This window comes from Thunnus albacares, chromosome 3, assembly GCF_914725855.1.
Source record: "Thunnus albacares chromosome 3, fThuAlb1.1, whole genome shotgun sequence".
In the NCBI taxonomy this organism is placed as follows: Eukaryota; Metazoa; Chordata; class Actinopteri; order Scombriformes; family Scombridae; genus Thunnus; species Thunnus albacares.
The window spans coordinates 1,187,501-1,210,723 of record NC_058108.1 but is presented as its reverse complement, the minus strand read 5'-3'; the positions used below and the strand labels follow the sequence as shown (position 1 = coordinate 1,210,723).

Genomic DNA, 23,223 nt, shown 5'->3' with positions numbered 1-23,223 from the left:
CACTTTTCTTAGAAACGTAATGGGAACCAGTGACCATGTTGTGAATCCCTCGGGGGGGTAGAATTAAGATGTGTGTTTCCTTTCAAGGTGGTTGTTTACGTCTGTATCCTTCATGTCTCTGTTTACAGTCTCATAAAGCAGAACAGCTGAATAAAAACACTGTCAGATCTCTTGTCCTCATACCTCGGTTAACAATGTAAGTGCATAATCTTAAATACTTAAATCCTTAAATACAGTATCTTCAGCCTCTTTGTGCATTCACAGGATAATAAACTGACCCCCAGCATCATGCGTGTGGCCTATTGGATGCCAAAACATATAGAAAAATGACCAAAAACAAGCTTGTGTGTTTCACCATGTGAGCCTGGACGTGAGCGAGAAGACGTGCACACAGTTAGTCAGTCTAATTATGTGCAGAGTAACAGAGGAGAGCTGAGCAGTGTGGGGGAGGACAACAAGAAGAGCCATGTTAAAGGAAGCTTAAAGAACATTCAGCGGTGCACCATGGTAACAAGTAAGCAGCGATTTTCTTGGGAGGAAAACCAAAAAACGATTTGAAGAGCCAGAACTAGAAGAATCAGAATATAAAGTGTCACACAGTAAAATCTCTGGATGATTATTCATGGGACATCTGTTTGTTTTGAAGTGTGATTGTTTGTTGGGAGCCCTTCGGGGGTTTTTCTTATCTCACCTGCACAGATGAGTAATTTTTAATCACCTGTTATGCTTTTTATCATCCGATTTCATCTTTGTTTAATGACTCTGATTCTATATTTTAACACTGCAAACTAACTAATCATCACCTGCTGTGAACAAGCATCACTACGTCTTAACAGGAAGTCACAGACAAATACTAACTACAGCAAGAGAAGAAGAAAGAATGACGAGTATTCATGTTCAATTCAGAGAAGTGTCCTTTACAATAAACATCACCATTACAAGCCAAATACACAATGAGCCTGAACATGAACTTTGGAGCATAAAATACAGTTTACTGATGTCAATTTTGACACTTTTGTGTTTTATGTTGTTTGTCTGTACTTGTACTTGTCTTTTTCAAGAGTGTTCTGGCAGCAACATCGACACATTTTTAATCTCAGTGAGGTTTTCCTGCTTAAATAAAATGTGATGTTACCTGCAAATAATCACTAACATCTTATCCCTTGGATTATATAAGGCTGCATCTGAGGAATACTGTATTTACATGATCAATTCATCTGCTGATTATTTTCTTGAATCATTAATTAATTGTCTTGTTTTGTCTGACAGGAATCACAATATTCATTTTATAGAAAAGCAGCAAATCCTCATATTGAAGCTGCTAAAACCAGCATTCTTTTGCTTAGTTAATATTCAATTAATTGAATATCAAAATAGTTGTGATTTATTTTCTATGATTGACTGATCAATTAGTCAACTAATCATTGCAGCTCTACATTGATAATTCAAACAATATCCATATGTGTGTTTGCATGTGTGTTCAGCAGAGCTCTTTGTTCACCTGCGTCGCTCCGCTGAGGCCTCTCGACAGCCCCTCAAACATAACTTCAAATAATCTCAGATATAATTGAAATCGGCCCCTTAATGAGGTGCTTTTGATTTACTGAAGAGCTCCTTCACGACGAGGATGGACCGGGTGAAAGACAGAGGGAAGGCAGATGGAAAGACAGAGCCAGAGAGAGAGAGAGAGAGAGAGAGAGAGAGAGAGAGAGAGAGAGAGAGAGAGAGAGAGAGAGAAAAATACCATGAGGTGAGAAAATCCCACGCGAGAGGGAAAGTGTGACAGAAGGAAGAGAGACACAGATCAGGAGAGCTGGCATGAAAGATGAAAATGAAAAACCGTTGGGGTTATGAAACGCACATCTGCAGACAGGTTAGAGACGCTGATATTAAAGATATACAGGCACCTGAGCGGCTTAAAATAGGAACTGAAGACGAGAGGGATAAGAAGGAGAGGTGTAACAGTTACAACATGAGACCTGCGTCCAGCCTCCAGGTGTTGCTCTCTATATGATATGACCTCATTTTATCTCCTCCTTCCTCATCTGATGCTGCGAAAGAATCCAAAGTGCCGAGCGAGTGTCTGTGTGTAACAAACTATAACCGGCTGACAGGTTGACAGAGTGAGATGGAGAACAAGAAAGAAAAAAAAAAAAGAGACGTCAGAGTGAAGTGACAGAGAGAGAGAAAGAGAGAGAGAAGAAAGAGGAGAGGGCATCAGAGAGACAAAGTCAGACCTTGCTGAATCGAGGAGAACAGGAGGAGAACTGTCTGATCTCCACCGGCTCATCGTCATTGGTGTCATCCTCATCGTACGTATTGATGTGGTGATAACGATCCGAGCGAGCTGGCAGAGGAGGGAGTGAGAGAGTGAGTGAGAGAGAGAGAGAGAGACAGAGAGGGAGGGGAGGGGGGATAAAATATATGAGCTGTCAGTATAACATAAAACGTGCTTTTCTGACTGTCACAGGATGACTGTCGCGCTCGACGAAACCTAATATTGATGTAACTGCTGAGCTTTACAGACACATAAATCCAGACACACATACTATCAAAGTAGCTGGTGTCCTCCTCCGACTCCAGGTGAGGGATGAACTCCGCCTTCTGTCTCAGCAAACTGTTCCAGTCCAGCTCCGTGAAGAACGAGTGCTGTTTCACCTCAAACGCTCCACCTGGTGGCAGGGGTACAAACCACATGACCTGTGAGCCTTCAGCAAAATATGGACGCGCAGTATGTTTAAAACAGGTAAAATCAATGTTTTATCATAATAACAATGTATCAGATGACAGTGTGTAATGTGAGAGGTGATGAACCTACAGAGAATTATTATCAGCGACTCTGCACCTCGCCTCTTCTTCACAGAGCTTTACAGCAGAAAAAGCTCTAAAAACCCGCTGTACACTACCTACTCAGCACCAAACGGCAAACTGACACAGTTAACAACTAGCTGGTGAACATAGTGGAGCATTAAACAGCTGAAGACACAGACACATATTTCCTTCAGGGTTGGTAGAGAACAAAAACAGCTAAAGTAGAGTGAATATTAGACTTAAATTCATCAAATGGCCTGAAACACGACTCCAAAGTAACTGTAGAACGTTTGCTAACAATTCAAACATATCATCATGATCATTGTGATCACAAATTGTTTATGCTGCCCCCCAGTGGCCACAAAATCACTTACTGCAGGTTTCAAAATAAAGAAAAGCAAATATTACCAGTTATATATGTGTTCGTGGGATGCAGAGTTGATTTTATATATCGTCACATAATTGTCAGTTTTTCAACATACAAACTTTTTGGAAAAGCTTTCATTAAAGGAATAGTTCATCATTTTGGGAAATATGCGTATTTGCTTTAGAGTTAGACGTGAAGATCGATAACTCTCTTCTATTTGTCAGTTAAAAATTAAGCTGCAACCAGGAGACGTTTACCTTTACACAAACACTGGAAACAGAAGGTAAACAGTCGGACACATAAACCATTTAAAACTGCAACTTGTCAGTTTTTGTACGGATTAGAAATAAGAAATACAGCAACATGTTAATTACTGAGCTTTAGAGGTGCTGGAGGCAGAGAGCCAGGCTAACTGTTTCACTGTTTCAGGTTTTTGTAATTAGCTAAGCTAACCAGCTGCTGGCTAACAATCCTCTCAACTCTTGGTAAAAAACAAGCAAACAAGCAAATTTCCCAAAATGTCTATTAACTATTTTTTTTTATTTTTGCTACTTTGCATTTTCAATCTTGCTGAAAAATTGCTAAAGCTGGTAAGTCTGATATAAGTGAAAGTTAGTACCTGTGCCCAACCTCACAAGAGGGTTGGTCTGCAGCAGGGCGGAGATGAGAGCCTGAGCGTCTGCAGGTAAGGCTTCGTCACCATCCGGCCAAACTATATCATCTGATAGAGACAATGCAGAGATAGCAAAGGGTCAGAGTGACAAAGAAGAGAAACACTGTCATTTTGAGGTACTTTTGAAGATGACAGATCATTGGCTGTAAAATTACTCATAATACCTGCATTTTCACCCAGAGAAAAAAAAGAAATGCAGTATTAAACATGACCAAAAGCTTCACTATCTAGAGCAGTGTTCGAAATCTTTAGACTTCAAAACTCTGCTTGAATCTTATCACAGCAACACTCAATCTTTTATCAATTTAATCCAAGATTAAGAAGCATAAAAACCCTGAAAACTACTTGAATGAAAACATACAGTACAGCTTTTAAAGTTTGCTTTTAATAGCTATAAATGTCTGGTTTGTATTCTGAGAAAGACAGAAGTATTGTATGTTTAACGCTGTTTTTCTCACCTGTAATGACCTGTCCGAACAGTTCCTCAGGAGTGTCTCCAAAGAAAGGCACACAGCCCACCAGGAACTCGTAGAGGATGATTCCCATGGCCCACCAATCCACCGGCTTGCCGTAACCCTGACGGAGAATCACCTCTGGAGCGATGTACTCAGGAGTACCACACACCTGAGTGACGGAGAGAAGGAGGAAAAGAGAGAAAGGACAAAGAAAGAAAGAGAGAGGGAACAAAAGGATGAGTTAAAGATGCTTTAGAAACACCCTAAATAAAAATATTCTTTACAGAGTCACTCTATTCAAATTACAAAAGACCAAGTTTCCTATTTAACTCTGGTGGTATCGAGCCATGCAAGTAGTTTGAGATGCTCAAAGCATTAAAAATGCCAGAAATGCACAATGTACAGATTATATAAAATAACAAGTGGTCTAACCTATAACTAATGACAGAGACGTCTCTTGAAAGAGACATAACTGCTGAGCTTTTCAAATGATAGTCTCAGCAAATACAGCTGAAATTATTTGCATGGTTAAATTGCTTTTGTGGTGGATGGGATTTCCATAAATGATGTGGACAAACTGACTCTTTAATACTAACAGCAGTAAGATGGAAAACATCAATTTAGCTTCTCTGCTCTGTCTGTCTGACATTTTCCACACTGATGACACGTTCAAGGTTTTATTCTCCTGATCGGATTTACATTTCTATATATATCTGATATATATGTGCTGCTCAGTAATGATATACTGTTCAGGGACTTTGAAAGCGAATATGAAATGTATGCATTTGTGTCAGTGTGTGTTAATGTGCGAGCGGCTGCACACGCTGTCTTACACAACAGACATCATTATTGACTGAATGGGAAATACTCCCCTAATCAGAATCTGCACTCGAAACACGAAGAGCAAAGCCCCTGGTCTGTCTCATCCACAGATGTGAGTTGATTACTGGCAGACAAACAGATGCCAGAAGGGCTGGAGGACACACGGGCCAATCTGACTGATTATGACTAGTTTAATTCAGAGCACAAACAATAACTGTAATTGCAAAATGGGATTGTGATGGAGATGGCGAGCATTAATGATTCACTAATTCAGACGACACAGGAAGCATTGTGTTGCAATGTCTTTATTTGGAGATTAATGATCCTGCCGGATGACTTGGCAGGTTGGCACGCACGGCTGGAGAAGACTGAAAGACGCTCTGAATGCCAGTCGTGCATCCACCTTACATCCTATCTTAGCATTTCATGGCACACACCTCGTTTATACAGCCGCTAATTAAATGTATCTGTCAGCATTTCTGTTCTTATGTTATGATACATACTGACATTAATGTCTTACTGGCTGAGGAGCCACCCAGTAATCTACCAGACCTACTGGTTCTAGGTTCCAGGTACTTTACCTGCTTATCCAGGAACTCCCTGGCATCCTTCTCAATGTGTCCTTCATACAGGTTGGTTGTGAGGCTCATCAGGCCCATCTTCGATAAGCCAAAGTCTGTCAGCTTGATGTGGCCCATGGAGGTGATCAACAGACTATATCAAGAGAGACAACAAGCAATTACACATTACACACTTAAAAACTTCAGATTCTGGCACATGGCAATCAAATCCTGCTTGTTTCATATTTAATGTCTCATCAATGGCAGCTCGCCTTACAGCTTGAAAAACCTTAAAGTGATAAAGTGTATTTTACTGCCATGTCTCTCTTGACACCAGACAGCGTTACTTCATATTTTGGCCACTTGGGGGCAGCAGAACAAGCTGTAAATGTAACACTAACATACTATCACTTTATTAAGTTGTTTGTTGGTAAAGTAGGCCAACAGGTTTGCATACAGTTGCCTATCTATACATCCACCACACAGAGAGTAACATTATCATCGATTTGGAGTCATGTTTCTGGCCACCATGTGAATGTCAGGCCAGTGTTCACTCTTCTTTTATCTCTAGTTTGGTCTCAACCAACTCCTGAAGGAAATATTTGGATGTTGAGCTGTTAAATGTTCCACTATGTTCACCAGCTAGTCGCTAGCTTTGTATGTCTGCCGTTCTGTGCTGGGCAGCTAGACTACAGCTGCTCCTGAAAATGAGTTAAATGAGAGCGGTGAGACTAAACAAAAATAACACAGACAACCAAAACAATGAGCTGGACACTAAAAGGCTCTGTAGAGTTGAAGGGAACCGATACTCCACATTACACACAGTCATTTGATCCATTTTTAATAAAAAAAAAAAATATTGATAAGTGCAGCTTTAAACACTCACTTGTCAGGTTTGAGGTCTCTGTGGACGATACCGTAGTTGTGCAGGTACTCCAGGGCGAGAACGGTCTCTGCAAAGTACATCCTCGCCAGCTCTACTGGCAGAGCCCCGATGTTCTTCAACAAGGTGGCGCAGTCACCACCTGAGAACACAATAACACCTCAAATCCTTCAATTGATCTCACCAGGATAATCCAAGAGTCAGTGGATTTAGTCATAAATATAAAACATTTCTACAGGATGGATTGTAAACAAACTTCATACATATATTCTATCATTTTGTCATCCTGGTTTTCCATGTTGTCATTTTGCTGTTTTGGTTTATTCTGTACATATAGATCTGACATCTATTCTGTCCTGGATGAGGATCCATCCTCTGCTGCTAATCCTGAGGTTTCTTTCATTTTTTACCCATTAAAGGTTTTTATTGTGACTTTTTCTTATCCGAATTGAGGGTCTAATGACTGAGAGTGTCATACGTTCTATAGATTATAAAGCCCCTTGAGGCAGCATCATTATATATATCTATATCTGTAATATATTCAAATACATGACAGTATATTTAAATTGTATATGTGTACAGATGAGATATATATGTTTATTCATTTATTTATCTTTTCTGTAATCCACCTTTGCTGCCACATGTATGATGGCAGCATCACAACTACACACACAACTACCCTTCCTGCCTGTGTGTGTGTGTGTGTGTGTGTGTGTGTGTGTGTGTGTGTGTGTGTGTTTGTGCACCAACAGCAAACATAAGAACCTCTGCAGCTACCAGGACCACAACACTGTCCTCCGCTGACCTCCAGGAAATTCAGCAGAGAAAAGATAAGCAGAGCTGGAGCAGAAGTGTTAATCTACTGACCTTGTTTCAACATGGATCAATCTCATTTGCCCCTCTGAAAATCACTCTCCATCATTCTACTTCTGCTTCCCTGATACTGTCATATGTTTTGGGAATGAGGGCTAACAAGGGCAGGGCAAACAATACCGCCACTTGTCGGGCATTAAAGCTGACACTTTTATCCGGGGATGAAATGAATGAAGTGCAAAAGGATTCAAGGTCACGATCGCTACAAGCAAAAAGCAGTAAAGACTAGAAAGGTCGGGGACACCAGACTAGTGAAGTGCTAGGTCAGGAAATAGGAGCCAGGGAGGAAAGGCTGGAAAGTGTCGTTATTTTACAAACCAGATACAGAAATCTGATCTAACATCTTCTTCAAACACCTGACACAGAAAAAGGAAGGACGAACAGAACAGGAAGAGTTCAGAGTGGCCTGATGAATCATAATCTTATCTCGTAATAAAAGTCTGCCAGTAGCGTGTCAGTAAAACCGAACCTCACCTTCGACGTATTCCATGACCATGCACAAGTGTCTGCGTGTTTCAAAGGAGCAGAACATGGAGACGACGAAGGGGTTCTCCGCGAAGGTGAGGATGTCTCTCTCGACGAACGCCTGCTGGATCTGATTCCTCAGGATCAGATTCTGCTTGTTGATCTTCTTCATGGCAAAACGCTGACGTGTCTCCCTGTGGCGCACCAAGTAGACGGCGCTGGAGAGAGAGGGTGAGACGGGAGAGATAAAGAGATGAAGTATTGAGGACAGCATAGTGAGACAGTGGTAAAAAAAAATAGAAAAGATATTCCTTCTGCTTTTTGGACATGAATTTATTAGAGTACGGCTGAGTGGATACTAAGATTTAAAACCTCTGGCACAGAATGTCGAGCCCCAAGCTAATAACCTTTGTGGTGTTTTTGAACTTGAATCTTGAATCCTACCTCAGAACTATCAATTACTGTCTTACTAGTATTACAAGCCGTCTTTCTCATGGGCAGAAAATGCAGTGCTCTCCTTTCCGGTGCAACTGAGACAGCTTTAGATAAAGTGAAAATCTTTTGAAATGCACCAGCATGTGTACTGATTAAAACCAAGAGGAGACGACATGTTCCTCTTGTCTTAAAACCACCGCTGCTGCTTGTTTGTTTGTTTGTTGTGGATTAGATTTGAAGTTTGTCATTTCTGTCAACTGACTGAACAGATCAGCAGCTGAGAACACGTCAGACATGCTTTTTTAAAACGAGTCCCCTTTAAATCTCTCTGATCCTCCACTGTTGGTGTTTTAATGATTCTTCGCTCCACCGAGGACTGGCGATGCGAGTTTTAGCGTCTGTTAGTTAGCTGGTTTGGTTTTTATCTTCATGTCATGACAAGACACTTCTACTGTAGATATCAAACATAAAATCAATCTTTACACTTTATGTGCAAAAATCAGAAGAAAATAAAACCTCACTGACTTTCTCTTACGAAACAATACGCTGTGTGCTCCCAGTAAAAAGGGCAGAAAACAACATTTTCTATTATTGAGATGATTCATCTACAGCTGCAACTAACAATTATTTGAATTATCGAATAATCTCACAATTAGTTTTTTGATTAATCGATTCATCGTTTCGGTCTGTAAAACATCAAAAAACTATGAAAAATACCGAATGTAACGTCATCAAATGTCTCCAAAACTCAAAGACATTCAATTCACTACAGTGTTAGAGGAGGAAAAAGAGTCTGAAACCATCAAATGGCATTTTGGCTAAAAAATATTAATAAAAAAGACTGAGAAGATTATTCAATTATCAAAATAATAGCTCATTAATTTTCTGTCAATCGACTAATCAATTAAAGACTAATCATTGCAGCTCTAGATACATCACACATCTCATCATTAGCTGCAATTAGTTTACTTCCTTTTGACAACAATTTCTAATAGCATTAGCTTAGCATGTCTACTGTAGTCCAGGGACCATACTGGTGGTTTTCCATGTTTTAGCCAATTCAATACAATATAAATTGTGTATATTTTACATGAACACTGATCATGTTCCACATGGTGATATATCATCATTTTTAGATTGGTTTCCTACATTCCAGGCAGCTGGTTCTCAGCAGTGGATGTGACTCTAATTATTAGAGCATTTGTTGTAGTTTTATTCCAGTTTCCACTATTGTGTTGCCTCTCTTATTGAACCTTTAATGAACTCTTGGTGAAACACTGTGTGTTGAAAAAAGAAAGTTTGATCTTGGTTGAACCAGTTTGCAGGGTGAAAGTGTTGGTTTAATTAAACTGCAAATATGCAGCTGTGTTTTTGTAGTTTTATAGCTTTGGTTGTCTTTGTATCTGCATCTCAAACAGTCCAGAGTGCTTCTGTTGTCTTTTTGTTGCACAGGTTTCAGTCGACTGCTTACCCGTACGCTCCATTGCTGATCAATTTGATGCTCTGAAAGTCTTCTTCACTCGGTGGCTTGATGGCTCTTCCTTTTCCCTGGTGACAAACCCAACATTTTCCCCACAGTGGTTTAAATTAAACCACTTCCTCTCAAATGTTCTAATGATTCCATATTGTGTGTATTGTGTGTGAATGCATATAAACAAAGGTGTGTCTGTGTGAGTGTGTGTTTGTTCGCTCTTCACCTCTGCTGAGTCATCGGTCTCCGGTGTGTGTGGACCCTCGCTGTCGTAGCTGTCGAGGCTCACGATTTCTGGTGAGAAACATTTTTATTTAACGAGCAAACCTCATGTCAAAATGAAAAGAAACATTTTTTTCATGCTATAACACCAGGCCTCCCACACTGCTGTGAGCAGATAGAAAATTTGCAGCTGCTCAGACATCTTTGACAAAACAGCTATTCAAGTTTCAAAAACAGCTGAAGGTCCAAACGCAGCACATCACACAGACAAAAACACAAAAATTAAAATATCTCCTTCCTATTAATTTTTCTTGTCTCCTTCAGCTCTCCTCTTCCTCCCCCTCACTTTGTACATCCTCCCACCTCCAGCAGCTCTGGCAGCAAATTTTCACTGTTCTTGTACTGTATGTGACAGCTGCTAGAATACACTGATTATAGTAGTGTTTTGTTGAAGCAGTGAAATAATTGAATGATGATTAACTCTGCAAAGGTTTACAAAGCTGCTCTGTAGATATTAACTTCATGTAAAATGAAAGTGACTCAGCCCAGAATCATATATTCTGTCAGTTTCTGTTTGACGCTGCCAACAACTGATCTTGTCAACAGTCTCTACGGGGATCCAAGAAAATTAATGAGAAAGTTAACGCGTGGACGTGCAGGCGGCTGCGTGGGTGTGCATGGGTGTCTGTGCATAATAACGTAGGTGCAAAAAAGAAAGTGCAAGATCAAGATATCAAGTGGCTCACTGTTAGCAGAGATTAACTGAGAAAGATCTAACAGGCTCATATTTCTCATGAATTCAGATAGAAATCTGCTGCGGTTTATTGTGAAGAGTCATTCCGGGCCATTTAACCCATCAGCTAATGAACAGCTCATGATGGATTAGAACGGGACGAGCAGAGCAGATGTGAATTAGAACGGCGAGTCTGGGAGCCGATTTTGTGCCGTGATGATTAATGAAAGACGGCGGTGCTGCTGCACAACCAGCCAGCAAATGATACAGCCTGTTCAGACTCTACATGTCAATAAATATCTCATCCTTGACATCCAAAACAGCTGATAGGAGCAGCTGAAAGGAATAGTTTGACATTTTGGGAAGTTCGGTTATTTAGTTTCTTCCCAAGAGTTGGATGAGAAGATCGATATCACTCTCATGTCAGAGTTAATTACGGAGCTGGGGATAGGAGGTGGTTTGCTTAGCTAAGGATAAAGACTAGAAGAAAGGGGGAAACAGCCTGGCTCCTGCCAAACTTAAAAAAACCTGCCTATCAGCACCTCTGAGGCTCTCTGATAAACACTGCATCTGGTTTGTTTAATCTGTACAAACAATGGTGTAAAAATGACAAGTTGTGGTTGTAACTATTTCTTGGCACAAAATCCATTATCCATCTGATCAGCACTTCTGTGCCGCATCTCTGCTGGTTTCCTGGCAACCTCACTGTGATGACAAGACTATGGGAAGTCACTGCACCCTGGTGTTGTTTGCCAAAACAAGGCGAGAGAGTCTGCAGCCACGCTAGTAGCTCAGTAAGGCTGTAATTAGGTACAGCAGTACATTGAACTAAATGCTAATGTCAGCATGCTAACATGCTCACAATGACAATGTTAACATGCTGATATTTAGCAGGTATAACGTTTACAATGTTCACCATTCTGGTTTGTGTTAGCAGTGTTAGCATGCTAACCTTACATTGTCATCCTGAGAGCAATGCTGCTAGTGTGGTGAATAAAAATGGTTAGCATCGTTAGTTACACTTTTAATACTGATGCTGTGTGTGGTTTTAGTATACTAATACTTACTTATCATACTAACAATAAATACTTGTACTAAAACCTGTGCTCACCAACCATATCTGGAAACCTGCAGTGTAGCTAGAGATGCAGCATAGACGGATGGATAAACTGCTGATCATGGAGGAATATTTCCAGTAAATAATCCCCCTAAAAACACAAATGGGTATTTGTATATTACTATTTGTGTACAGCTAAAATAAACGATTTACAGCTTGTTAATTAAGCGGGAGATGCTGGTAGGTGTATTTTTAACTCAAATTTCTGAATTGAGAGAGCCAGGCTAGCTGTTTCCCCCTGATTCCAATGTTTTTGCTAAGCTAGGCTAATCGCCTGCTGGCTCTATCTCCGTACTGAACACACAGATATGAGAGTGGTATCCGTCCATTCATCTAACTCTTGGAAGTGTATTTCTCAAAATCTTTTGTTTTTGTTTGTGATTTATGTGAATTCAGTACAAGAACAGGCTGCTTATGTACAATGAATCCCAGAACAGTTATTTTCTTTCTTTTTCTCTCTCTCTTACCCTCCAGCGGGTCTCTGGTCAGCCCCAACTGGCTGATGATGTATCGAGGGATGTCTGCCTTCATCAGTTGTCCCTCCTTGGCGTGGTCCTCTGCTGCCTCCAAGAGATGGTAGAACTCTTCAGGGTTGAACTCCTGTTATTGGAGGAAAAAAGATTGATGTGCCAATATAAACGCACCTTAAAGCTCAGGCTGACATGTCTGAGTATCTGAATATCTGGCATCAGATTAAATTACTCAGAGAATTTACAGCAGACAACATTCAGGAGGGAAAAAAGAAACCACATCAATCAGAGCTAAAGTAATAGATTGAAATCTGGTGAACAAATTATGTAGCACAGCAAAATTATTGTGGATTATTTAACACTCTGAACATATTAAATCACTTTATTTCAGTGCTCAAGTCCATATAATCAGAGATTTAACACCTTTAGATAGGTCTGAAGACCAGCACCAAAACCATGTCCACACTTGCTACCATTGAAGTGTTTGATGTGTTGGATCACAAAAAGAAACATTTGTCCCTTCTTGTGAAATATCTTCTTAAAGAAAAGAGACTAAATTATATCCAGCAGTTTGAATGATGTCACACTGCTGGGAAAGACTCACAGGTAACTGATGACAGGTGAACATCATGATATTATGACAACGATAATGACGGTATAATCATATGGGTCACATATACGCATCATGATATTGAGGAAAATACAACCTTAAAACGGTTAAATATTTTTCAGACAAGCAGGACTCATTCATATTCTGTATTAAGGGTGCAACTAATTATTATTAATTTTTAATCATCCAGTTATTTTCTCACTGTTGATTTGATTTATCGTTTGATCTAAAACATGTTGAAAAATTGTAAAAAAGAGACAGAAAACACAGGAAATATTCACATTTTAGGATTTGAGTCAATATTTGGCAGAAAATAAGCTATTGATTGAGAATCAAAGATATTGCCGATTCATTGTCTTCAAAGCAAATAATCGATTGACCTCCAAATTGTTCAGCTTTAACAGAATCTATTTACTGCACTAATTCTGATGTTATTTATGGGGGTCCACATTTAATACAGTTTCTTTGACATTGTCATCATAAATTTCAATGTTTCCGCTAAGAGTAACAATTTCTCAGTCACGGGGAGCCGACGACTCAACGTTTAACCCGACAAATGTGTGTTTATACAGATTTAACATTTTGGAAAAAGAAACACTGATATCAGATCATTACCTGGAATCAGGAGAGGAAAATGCTTCATGCATCTCTAACTATGATAAGTTTTCAGTTTCAGTTTTAAATATCATAACTAATCAATACTAAAGTGGTAAAAGGCTGAAATTCCAGAAACTAGAACAGATCAGAGTTTCAATATCTACAGAAACAAAACAGCTCTGGCTCAGCATCACGACAAAACTTATCAACTTACCAAACCATCATGATTGCTGCCAATATATTGATAAGATATTGCAAAATAATTTATCAGAGTAGATTACAACCTAGTTTCTTTCCAGTCTTACAGTTGAGTGTTACCATGTTGACTAACAACCTTGTCAGCAGCGTCAAAAGAGTTCATATCTAACAAATAATGACCACTGATGGACTGGACCACATAATACCGACAATGCAAAAGTTATAATAACTAAACTAGGATTTACTTCAACCTGCTGCAAATTCATGACCAAATACTGCAACAGGGCTGTCAAACAAACCCAGTCGGTGTTAATACACCTCCCAACTTTAAATTGCTTTCCCAAAAACATCCTTTTTCTCCAATGAAACAGCCTTTCATGGTATCCTGTGGGATTCAGTTTCATTCCTGTTGGTGGAATAACATTTTGATTAGAAAGCGGAGCCTGGGGCAGCCAGGATCATTTCCTGCCTCCCCTGTTCTCTCATATCTGCTCCCCTCGACCAGAGAGAAAAGAGCGAGAACGGAGAGGGAGCATTAACCTGCCTCCCTGATAGCTTGCTCTCCTCCAGGATAATATTCTTGCAGCTAACAGCCTACGGACTGTGTGACATTTTCACCGAATCAGACTTGGCGACTGACTTGAATGCTAAATGAACTCTACATCCGAGGACAACGTTTTATCTCTGTGTGTCTTCCTCCTGTCTAACCTAAGGGCCGGCCTGACCCTATCGACCTCTTCTGACGGTTGCCTTGACAACGGAAAGATGAGCCGGGGGGAGGGGGGGGAGGGGGGGACCACACCAATGACGAACATGTGAGGCCATCAATCAGTGAGCTGATATGCAGGTATGGCTGAGCCTCCTGTGTATATAAAGAGGCTTGTTACTAATGAGTAAGTTGGGGTGAGTTACGTGCTGCTGTATGTATCAACACGCCAAGGACACGGCTCTGTCTCCCGGCTGATTTCATGTGCACACAGAGTAGTGGAGGTGGAAAGAATATTTTACAGTTTCAAGTTAAGTTGGAAAAACACCCTGAGGCGATGAGAGTACAGGATGTGCAGCACGTCTGAGTGACACAGCTTAAACAAAACCATGAACTCTGCTGCATAATACAGTACGTTCATACATCCACAGCACATCTCATGTATTAAGAATGCTGAAGGTTTACTGGAAACAACTGTACCTTTCTGGTTCTGTGTTTCTACGTCCGCTGGTTTGGATTTAAATGCAGCCACTTGGACTGATTGTTTAATTAAATCTTTTTCACTCCTTTTAGGGTTTAACATCCTGTCTGACATACTGTATATACTCAAGATTCAAGATTCAAGAAACTTTATCGTCTGTCACATAGTAACAGGACTTCCTGTTTGGCACGGCTCAATCACAGACAGGTAGACAGACACAACAATAACAGTGTATAGTGATGATAGCTACATGTACGTACCCTGTTTTATATCTAAATGATGAATCATCCCTAATCCTACCTGTAGAGAGGAGAGTTTTGTTCTCAAGATTAACAGCAGAAAGAAAATGAAATTGAAATATGAAATTGAAATCTCTCCTCTTGGTCTCAGCAGGCATCAGTGGAAGCTGTTCTTTTATAAAGTCTTGGAACTTTTTGTGACCATAAGGTGCTAAAATAAGAACTATTCAAGTTCTTCTGAAGGCTGCTCAAAAGATCAAATTATTACTTTCATCTCTCCTGAATAAACAAGGTGAAGAACAAAGTCTTCAATCGAGCATCTTCAACGGCAACAGCAGGCAGCTGCTTTATGTTCATCTTAAATCTGTGCATATGTGTTTTTCATGTTTGTAATCCTAATAGGGGAATATAACAATAGCTTGATAATACTTCTTTTATAGGTACAGAGTGCTGGCATTGGGTCTGTATTTGTGCTGCTAATTTGCTGCAATTTGGAGGTTTTTCATTTCTATATTGTAAAGCTGTGAGTCAGAGCTGAATACAGATTCCTTGAATAAGCACATTCAGTCCCCTTTATGTCTCTTTGTCCAAACCAAACCACACACACACAAAAAAAAGACTTTTTTCACCCTTAAATAAAGAACAAGTAAAACAAATGCAATGTCAAAGATTCAAAAAGCCTTAACCTTCCCTTTAAATAGTGACAGAGAAGCTTCCAGCTGTGAACCTGTGTTTCATCACTTCAGATTGAATCCATTGTGGACCGCCTGGCCTACTTCTGCTCTGCTAATTCTTTAACGCCATTTCAGCGTGAAGGAGTCGACCCTTCATCTCCATGTGGGAGGACAGAAGTCTCTCCTCACAGATGAAGGAGAACATACTCATTCAGAATTTAAAAGAGCCCCCCCGACAGTCTTGTCACTTGGTTCAATAAACGCTCATTTGGTAAAATCCGTATCAGTGTGTGATGAGAATCTCTGAGTGATTGTAGGAGCCTGGATTTGCTTAACTGTCAAACAAAACAAAGGCCACATAATCACATAGTGATGTTAAACTCACCAAGCACTCGAGGAGCCTGGCTGGACGAGATATGATGATAAAGAGCTTTTTTACCAGCTCAATGACGAAGGTGAGCTCTGAACTCTCTGAGCGCTCATAAGCCTGTTAGAGAAAGACACAGACACACAGATAAAAGTCAGTTTGGACGTTGTAGTGTTCGAGGAGCCTTTACACTCTTGTCCACCTCCACAACTCACATTATGCATCAGCTTCTCCAGGTTCTCCTGCAGTTCGCAGAAGTACACGCTGGTAATGAGGCCCTCACGTGATTTGGTCAGGCAGTCTCTGGACAGCTCCGCTACCTGGTGGTGGATGAAGCTGAGGACCCCATCAGCCAGCGGCAGGACATACTCTGGGGAGTAGTTCTGGATGAACTCCGCCAGCCTCTCCTCCATCTGAGCTGTGGCCTAATTGAGAACAAGATGGCGGTTAACAGTTGAATTATTGTCAAGTTGTCTGACTAGCGTTGAGAAGATAATGAAACATATTGAAAGACTTCAATATGCTGAGTTTAACTCATTAATCAGATGTTTTAGGACTGAATTTCTGATGGGTTACTAACACACTCTGATTCATTCTCTACAGTATGTTAGCCTTTGCTATTTTTCAATCTTGATGCTCACTGAATCTCACTGAATATGCAGATGACATGCAGCTGCATCTTCTTCACATTCACCTCGACTACTTCTTCAGCCGACCGTGTGCCGTCGGTGTCAAATGATACGATGCTACATAATCTGGCCGGTGTGTGTTGCACTTAAGGGTTTTTGATAGAGATTAAATTAGTCATTGCATGAGAATCATATCACCAAAGACAATTTTCATCACGCTGACCCATCTGAACATGTAATGCTTCAGACAGAATAAGACCTTCTGTGGTCATTTAAATCTGTGCACATACAAAACATTGCGTAGAAAAGCAAGTCAGATAATATTTTGGAACATGAAGCAGGCACACGTGGCAGATAATTTAAAGAAAAACACATTATTATCACAATATAAGATACATTAAGCTTCTACAGCACAGTAGCCGACGTCAGGTACGTCATGTTGAGCCATGTTGAGCCTTCATTCACAAACCTGGGAACCGTACAACAGTGTGTGGGATGATTCCTCAACACTGCTTCACAATGCATCACTGTGAATGAGTACACAGGATGATGGTGTGTTTGTGTTTGTGTGAGACGTTTTAGTACATCTGCCTGTACGGAGAAATACACTTCGTCCTTCATACTAACAGTTGGCTCTCTTAGACATTGAGTCATGCAGCCATGTTTTCGTATATAATGCATAGCAACAACTTTATGAGACTTGGTTACAGTTTGATTCTATATCGGCCTTCAGCAGGATATGTGATCTGATTGATTTTGTGCTTGTGACAGATAGGTGGACTCAAGTGTCTCAGACATGGCCAGCATCCAGGGGTTTTCATGCATTGCGGTGTCAACAGTTTACCAAGAATAGTGCGATAAACAAAACGTCACTGACAGCCCTCTGACTAAAAGCTTTCTTTATGTTGGAGGTCAGAGAAGAATGGCAAGTATCAATAAAAGTGAGAAGTATGAAGATAACAGCTCAATACAACAGAACCGTGCATAAAGGAATCTGACTACACATCTAATCACTTGATTTACAGCATCAACTGAAAACTTTTAAAGAGTGGAAAATGTCTAATAAACTCTGGTTTCTGTTGTGCTGTGAGTCAGAATCTGGTATAAAGAAACATAAATCCATTAATCTATCCTGCCTGGTATTTATGAGATGATGATAACATGTCCTTTTATTTGTTGTTTTGAAAAATAATAAGTTGGTTGCATCATTTAAAAGCCACCATCTTAATACAGCATGTGCATGCCTGAGTCTGCTACAGAGATACGTGCATCATGGTACCATCATATCAGGATGCATCCCAGACTATTAAAGTTTAATAGTGTGCACAGTGTCCATTATGGTGGTAGGTAATATTTGCAACATGCAGTATGTATAATGTGCTGCAACAAACATCTTTGGGAACTGTGTGATCCAGATCCCTGTGGACTTTACTGAATCCAGGGTTTGACGAATGTGAGTGATGTGAAAGCAAAAGGGCAACGAGGCGGCTGGTGGCATCGGCCCTATCAGCAGTCACGTAGGCTGCAAAATGACTTGGACAGTTTTTTGTGTTGTTTCTTTTTTACTGACAGGTGTGCTTATGTACAGCTTTTGGAAATATGCACTTGTTCTCCATTTTAAAGGTCTTTCCTCTCTTTTTTCCCCCATTGTTGTGCTTTGGTTTTCATTTAGTTTGTTTGTAGCTGTTCAGCTGTTGTGGTGATTGTGGTTCGATTCTGCAGGTTCATCCTTCAGGACATCAGCATGACATACTGTATATGTATCCCATGATGCCGCCCTAGTGTTGCTGCAGGCGTTGCTCAGATTACTGCAATATTCTGATAGCTGATATTGTCATGCAGGTAGTCAGATCCTCCCAACTGATCCAAAATGCAGCAGCCTGCCTGAACTTGCCCAAACACCCCCTTCAATGCTCCCTGCATTAGCTTCCTGTATCGGGTTACATCAGATTCAAATCCCTGATGCTACCCTACAAAGCCAAGGCTATACTGGTACCTGTGTACTTGCCAGGCTCTGGTGGAACCTTTTTATTGTAGCAGGAAATACTCTATCTGATCTACTGCTCGCTGTGTCGACAATAGTCTCTGTTCTTGCACTGCGGTGGTAGATGGAGCTCCCAGTGGAGATCAGAACTGCAGGAAACTGCACACTTTCCAACACAAACCTCAGACACTTCTCTTCAAAGTATCTGAACTGTCCTCATGATCCCAGCGAGCTCAGCAGCTCAAGACCAAATAAATATTTTGTTTTTCCTCTTGTTTTGAAATATTATTCTGCTGCTACTACAAATCTACTGAATGACGACTTAACACATGATTTAAGGATTCTTTTCAACCATCAAGGTGCTTATTATTTATTTTATTCTTTCACTCCAGTGTTCCCAGTGTTACCAGTAAGATCTACACAGAGTGTTTCCTGCAAGTGGACTAATTTGATGAAGACTAAAAAGAGTGAGATAGGGGGATAGCTGACACGATGATCTGGCAACACGCTGTACTACAATGTCAGCGAGCTGCAGCGCTGCCAATCCTGGTAGAGCCTGAAGGTTGATGAACGACGGCGGTTTGAAGCGGTTAGTCATAGATATTAAATGCTTCAAACGCTGAAGAATGCCACGATATGTCGTGATGAACGTGTCATATGATACTAGTCCTGTTTTAGGCAAGTTATATAAGCAAACAGAGACTGAATACATAACTTGGATGAGAGAGTCTACCAAATGTTTTAACATGCAAATGAAAATGTAATTCAGTGTAGCAGGGTGAAGCCACTGACTGTATCCATAATGTTTGTGTTTGTATTTTAATGTGCATGCAGAGGTGCAGTTTACACTGTTGTGTTATTTTTGTGTGACGCTGACCTTGGGGAAGCGATCCTTGTAGACATGGTTCATCATCACTATTTCATTGTCATAGCAGGATGGAGAGCGCCCCGGGCTGAGGAGAGACAAACACACAGCGCAGGAGTGTAATAAACAACACTGACTGAGAAAATCAAAGAAGGCAGGATAGAGTGAGGTGAGGCAGCCGCTGAGACAGAAAGCGAGGGAGATGCAATTCTGTATTTTTCACTTGAATGAAGGAATAATTCACTGCTTCCACACATGTCCGTCCTGTCTGTATTTTATGCTAATGGGCCGCTCAGATATTCAGTACTCTTGGCTCATCTAATGGCTCCGGTGTGTTTCTTGCATGGCGTGCCACACTAATCCATCAGGAGCATGGTATAGACGTCAGAAAGAAGCATGAACACATGAGGAGTCACACGTACGCTTTCATACACGCACACACATGCTCAAATAAGGTAAACGCAAAGACCGAAAACATCTGTAATACTTCTATTTCACATCATCTAATACTCTGAATACTGAAATGGACATTCACAAAGGGGAAACATATTATAAAAGACATCTTGAGGGGAAACAAATGACTGTTTAGCTCCATAGAATGATGTGATAATGAGACAAAGTACACAATAGAGGCCATTCTGTACACTGAAGCCACAAGATAGAATATTATCTAGGCCAACAACTGCTGAGGAGCTTAATATGAAAACTGAATAAGTAGTGACGTGTTGTATGTAGTTAGGGCATGTTGCATCCAGAGGGAAGGCTATAATAGGTGTGGTTGGAGGGAGCGTACACCAGAGACTCCTGCTAATAGACAAACTGCTGCACTCTGGAGAGGCACAAAGCACCGCAGGCTGGACTGATACTGACATAATAACATAGTGGAAAGTAACATTTACTCACGTCAAGGACTACAATTCTACTTTATGATTCTACTTCACTAAATTGTATTTTTTACAACTCTAATACATTTTATCTGACAATTACAGTTACTTGTTAGTTAATTTTACACACAAAACATATCATTAGCTTTTAAAATATAATGCTACAGATTTAACAACCCAGTCGTACATCATATCAGTTAAAGGATAAGTCAGGTGTTATTCTTTATTTTTCTTATTGTTAACAAATCTAATAAGAAGAAGAGCAAAACCAACCATATAATAGTCTACCACTCAATGCTTTACAACTACACTACTCTGTGTTTGGCACTCAGCCCATTTGTCTCTTCTAAAGATGTAAATCTTTTTAAAAAATGTATCCATAGTGTCATTGTTTAAAAAAGGCTCCATCATTTCTTAGAACGGCTCGGCGAATAGTGATGTTTTTTCTATTTTCAGCTGCAGACTAATACAGATTTGGTGCGCTAGTTTGTATCCATAGCAGCAGGACAATGTATGTGGGATTTACTAAAATAAACTTAAGTGCTCATGGTGATAAAGGAACATGTTTCCAAGTACAGCTGAGTGGATCATTGATGTGTTTTAATAGCTTTTGGACAACAGTGGATCTCTATGGCACAGAGAATAAAACTATATCAGGCTTTGGGTTCACCAGACAATATCAGTTGGATCAGTTCATCGCTGGTTTTGGTCTTTTCATAGAATTTGGTTGCAATAATACAGAATTTACAGACTTCTCCTTTAATTAGTAGCTTACACTACTACACTAGTGGCTCCACATTGATCATCACTACAACAATGAAGGATTGTCGGATCGCAGCGCGCAGATGATGCCAAACCAAGTTATATGTACATGAAAAAAAAATATATATATAATAAAGCAATTCGGACGGATAGTTTTATTTTTCTAAACTGATACACACTAACAAAAGCAGCCCCAGAGTGCTCTTTAACACCATCGATCACCTCGTTAACCCTGTTACAGACCAAAGCAACCGGCTTATTGCTTCTAAATGTGATGACAGACACCTTCAGGTTGAGTATCTGTCAATGAGACTCCTTTTTTAAAAACGTTTTTAATTCAGTGTCTGAGGAGGTGCTAGCAATTTTGAATCACTCTAATTAGTGAGGTTTATTCCACACAGCGTTCAAGACGGCACTTGTGAAGCTTCTTGATTTGTCATTACCGAGTAACTACAGACAAATCTCCAATCTTCCATTTTTAAGCAACATTTTAGAGAAACTGGCGTTCATACAAATACACAATTACATTAACTCAATAAATTGGAAATGTTTTAATGTGGTTTTCAGGTTAATCATATCACTGAGACAGCCTTAGTGGAAGTAGTTGATGATATCAGGATACATTTAGATGCCAATAAACCTTCAGTGTTGGTACTAAATGATCTGAGCGCTGCTTTTCATACAACTGGTGATCATTTCTTCAAAACCTCTCAAATAACCTGTGGAGTTCCCCAAGGATCAATTTTAAGGTCACCTATCTTTTATCGATATATGTTACCCCTTGATGATGTCATCAGGAGACACAGCATCTCTCTCTATAGTTATGCTGATGACACACAGCTTTATGTGGCCGTGTCTCCTGATGACACCGGACCAACTGATTCTTTTTTTTAGATAGATATTAATGTCTGGATGTCACAAAACTTCTTACAGCTCAACCAGGATAAAACTGAAATTCTAGTTATAGGTTCAAAGGCTCAGAGAGAGAATCTGGTCACGACATTAAATTCCCCTGGACTCATCCTGAGCCGCCAAGCAAGAAACCAGATCTGAGTCAAAGGCCACACCTTTGACTCAGATCTGAACTTTAAGGCTCATGTGGGGTTTGTCACCAAATCTGCTTTTTATTATCTCAAAAACATTGCTAACGTGCGACTATTTCTCTCTATGAGTGACACAGAGAGACTAACGCTGCATTCACACCAAATCAGGCGGTGCGGCGAAAACGCCAGTCGTCCTATTCATCTGAACGGGGGTAGTGCGGCCGGAACGACAGAGTTACAAGGGGTAACGATTGAAATATTCCCCTATGAAATGGGACAAGAGACTAAAGACGTTACTAGGACGAGGGGAGGACATTTCTCTTTGCTTGGTAACGTTAGTAAAGTTAGACTTCGCTGTCGGCTTCCCGACTCATTTTAAAAAAAAGACGAGAGAAAAAGAGAGAGAGCAGCTGTAGTCGAGCGAGCTAGAGAGTGAATGAAGAGAGGGAGCGAGAAAGCCGGTGAATCAGATCAATAAAACGTTATTTTCTGGTTGTTTCACAGCGGTTACGTTCTAGAGCATAAATAAACCCGCACACCTCCGCTCGACCCTGCGGTCCTTCTAAAGGACTTTGTCATAGTTTAGTTGTGGTACTTTTACTGAAAGGATCTGAATATTTCTTCCACTGTTTACTGACATACTGTATATTGGTAGTTTTTAGTTTTTTAAATGTTTCTGAAAATGTAATTTTTCCTTATTTCTTTATTCAATTTGGGTAAATTTGTCTGCATGTGTTTATTTTTCTTTTTCATTTTCTCCTTGTAACGTAGGTTGTAATCTCTGTTTTTTAATAAATGCTATATAAATAAACTTTATTATTATTATT

At 40.2% G+C, this 23,223-nt stretch overlaps 1 protein-coding gene across 4 annotated transcripts in view; it reads right to left on the bottom strand.

Moving 5' to 3' along the window:
* LOC122978675 (microtubule-associated serine/threonine-protein kinase 1-like) overlaps positions 1-23,223 on the bottom strand; it is a 77,312-nt gene that overhangs the window by 11,613 nt on the left and 42,476 nt on the right. For 3 of the 4 annotated variants that reach the window (XM_044345638.1, XM_044345639.1, XM_044345640.1), the window contains 13 exons: positions 19,720-19,795; positions 16,445-16,654; positions 16,248-16,349; positions 12,355-12,487; positions 10,042-10,109; positions 9,816-9,892; positions 7,919-8,127; positions 6,575-6,713; positions 5,710-5,842; positions 4,310-4,475; positions 3,798-3,899; positions 2,550-2,672; positions 2,238-2,347 (listed from right to left, as the gene is read on the bottom strand). In XM_044345638.1, coding sequence (XP_044201573.1) covers positions 2,238-2,347; positions 2,550-2,672; positions 3,798-3,899; positions 4,310-4,475; positions 5,710-5,842; positions 6,575-6,713; positions 7,919-8,127; positions 9,816-9,892; positions 10,042-10,109; positions 12,355-12,487; positions 16,248-16,349; positions 16,445-16,654; positions 19,720-19,795 — 1,648 coding nt within the window. Of the gene's footprint in view, positions 1-2,237; positions 2,348-2,549; positions 2,673-3,797; positions 3,900-4,309; positions 4,476-5,709; positions 5,843-6,574; positions 6,714-7,918; positions 8,128-9,815; positions 9,893-10,041; positions 10,110-11,881; positions 12,046-12,354; positions 12,488-16,247; positions 16,350-16,444; positions 16,655-19,719; positions 19,796-23,223 lie in introns of those variants that run through there. The other variant, XM_044345641.1, reaches the window with a different exon arrangement.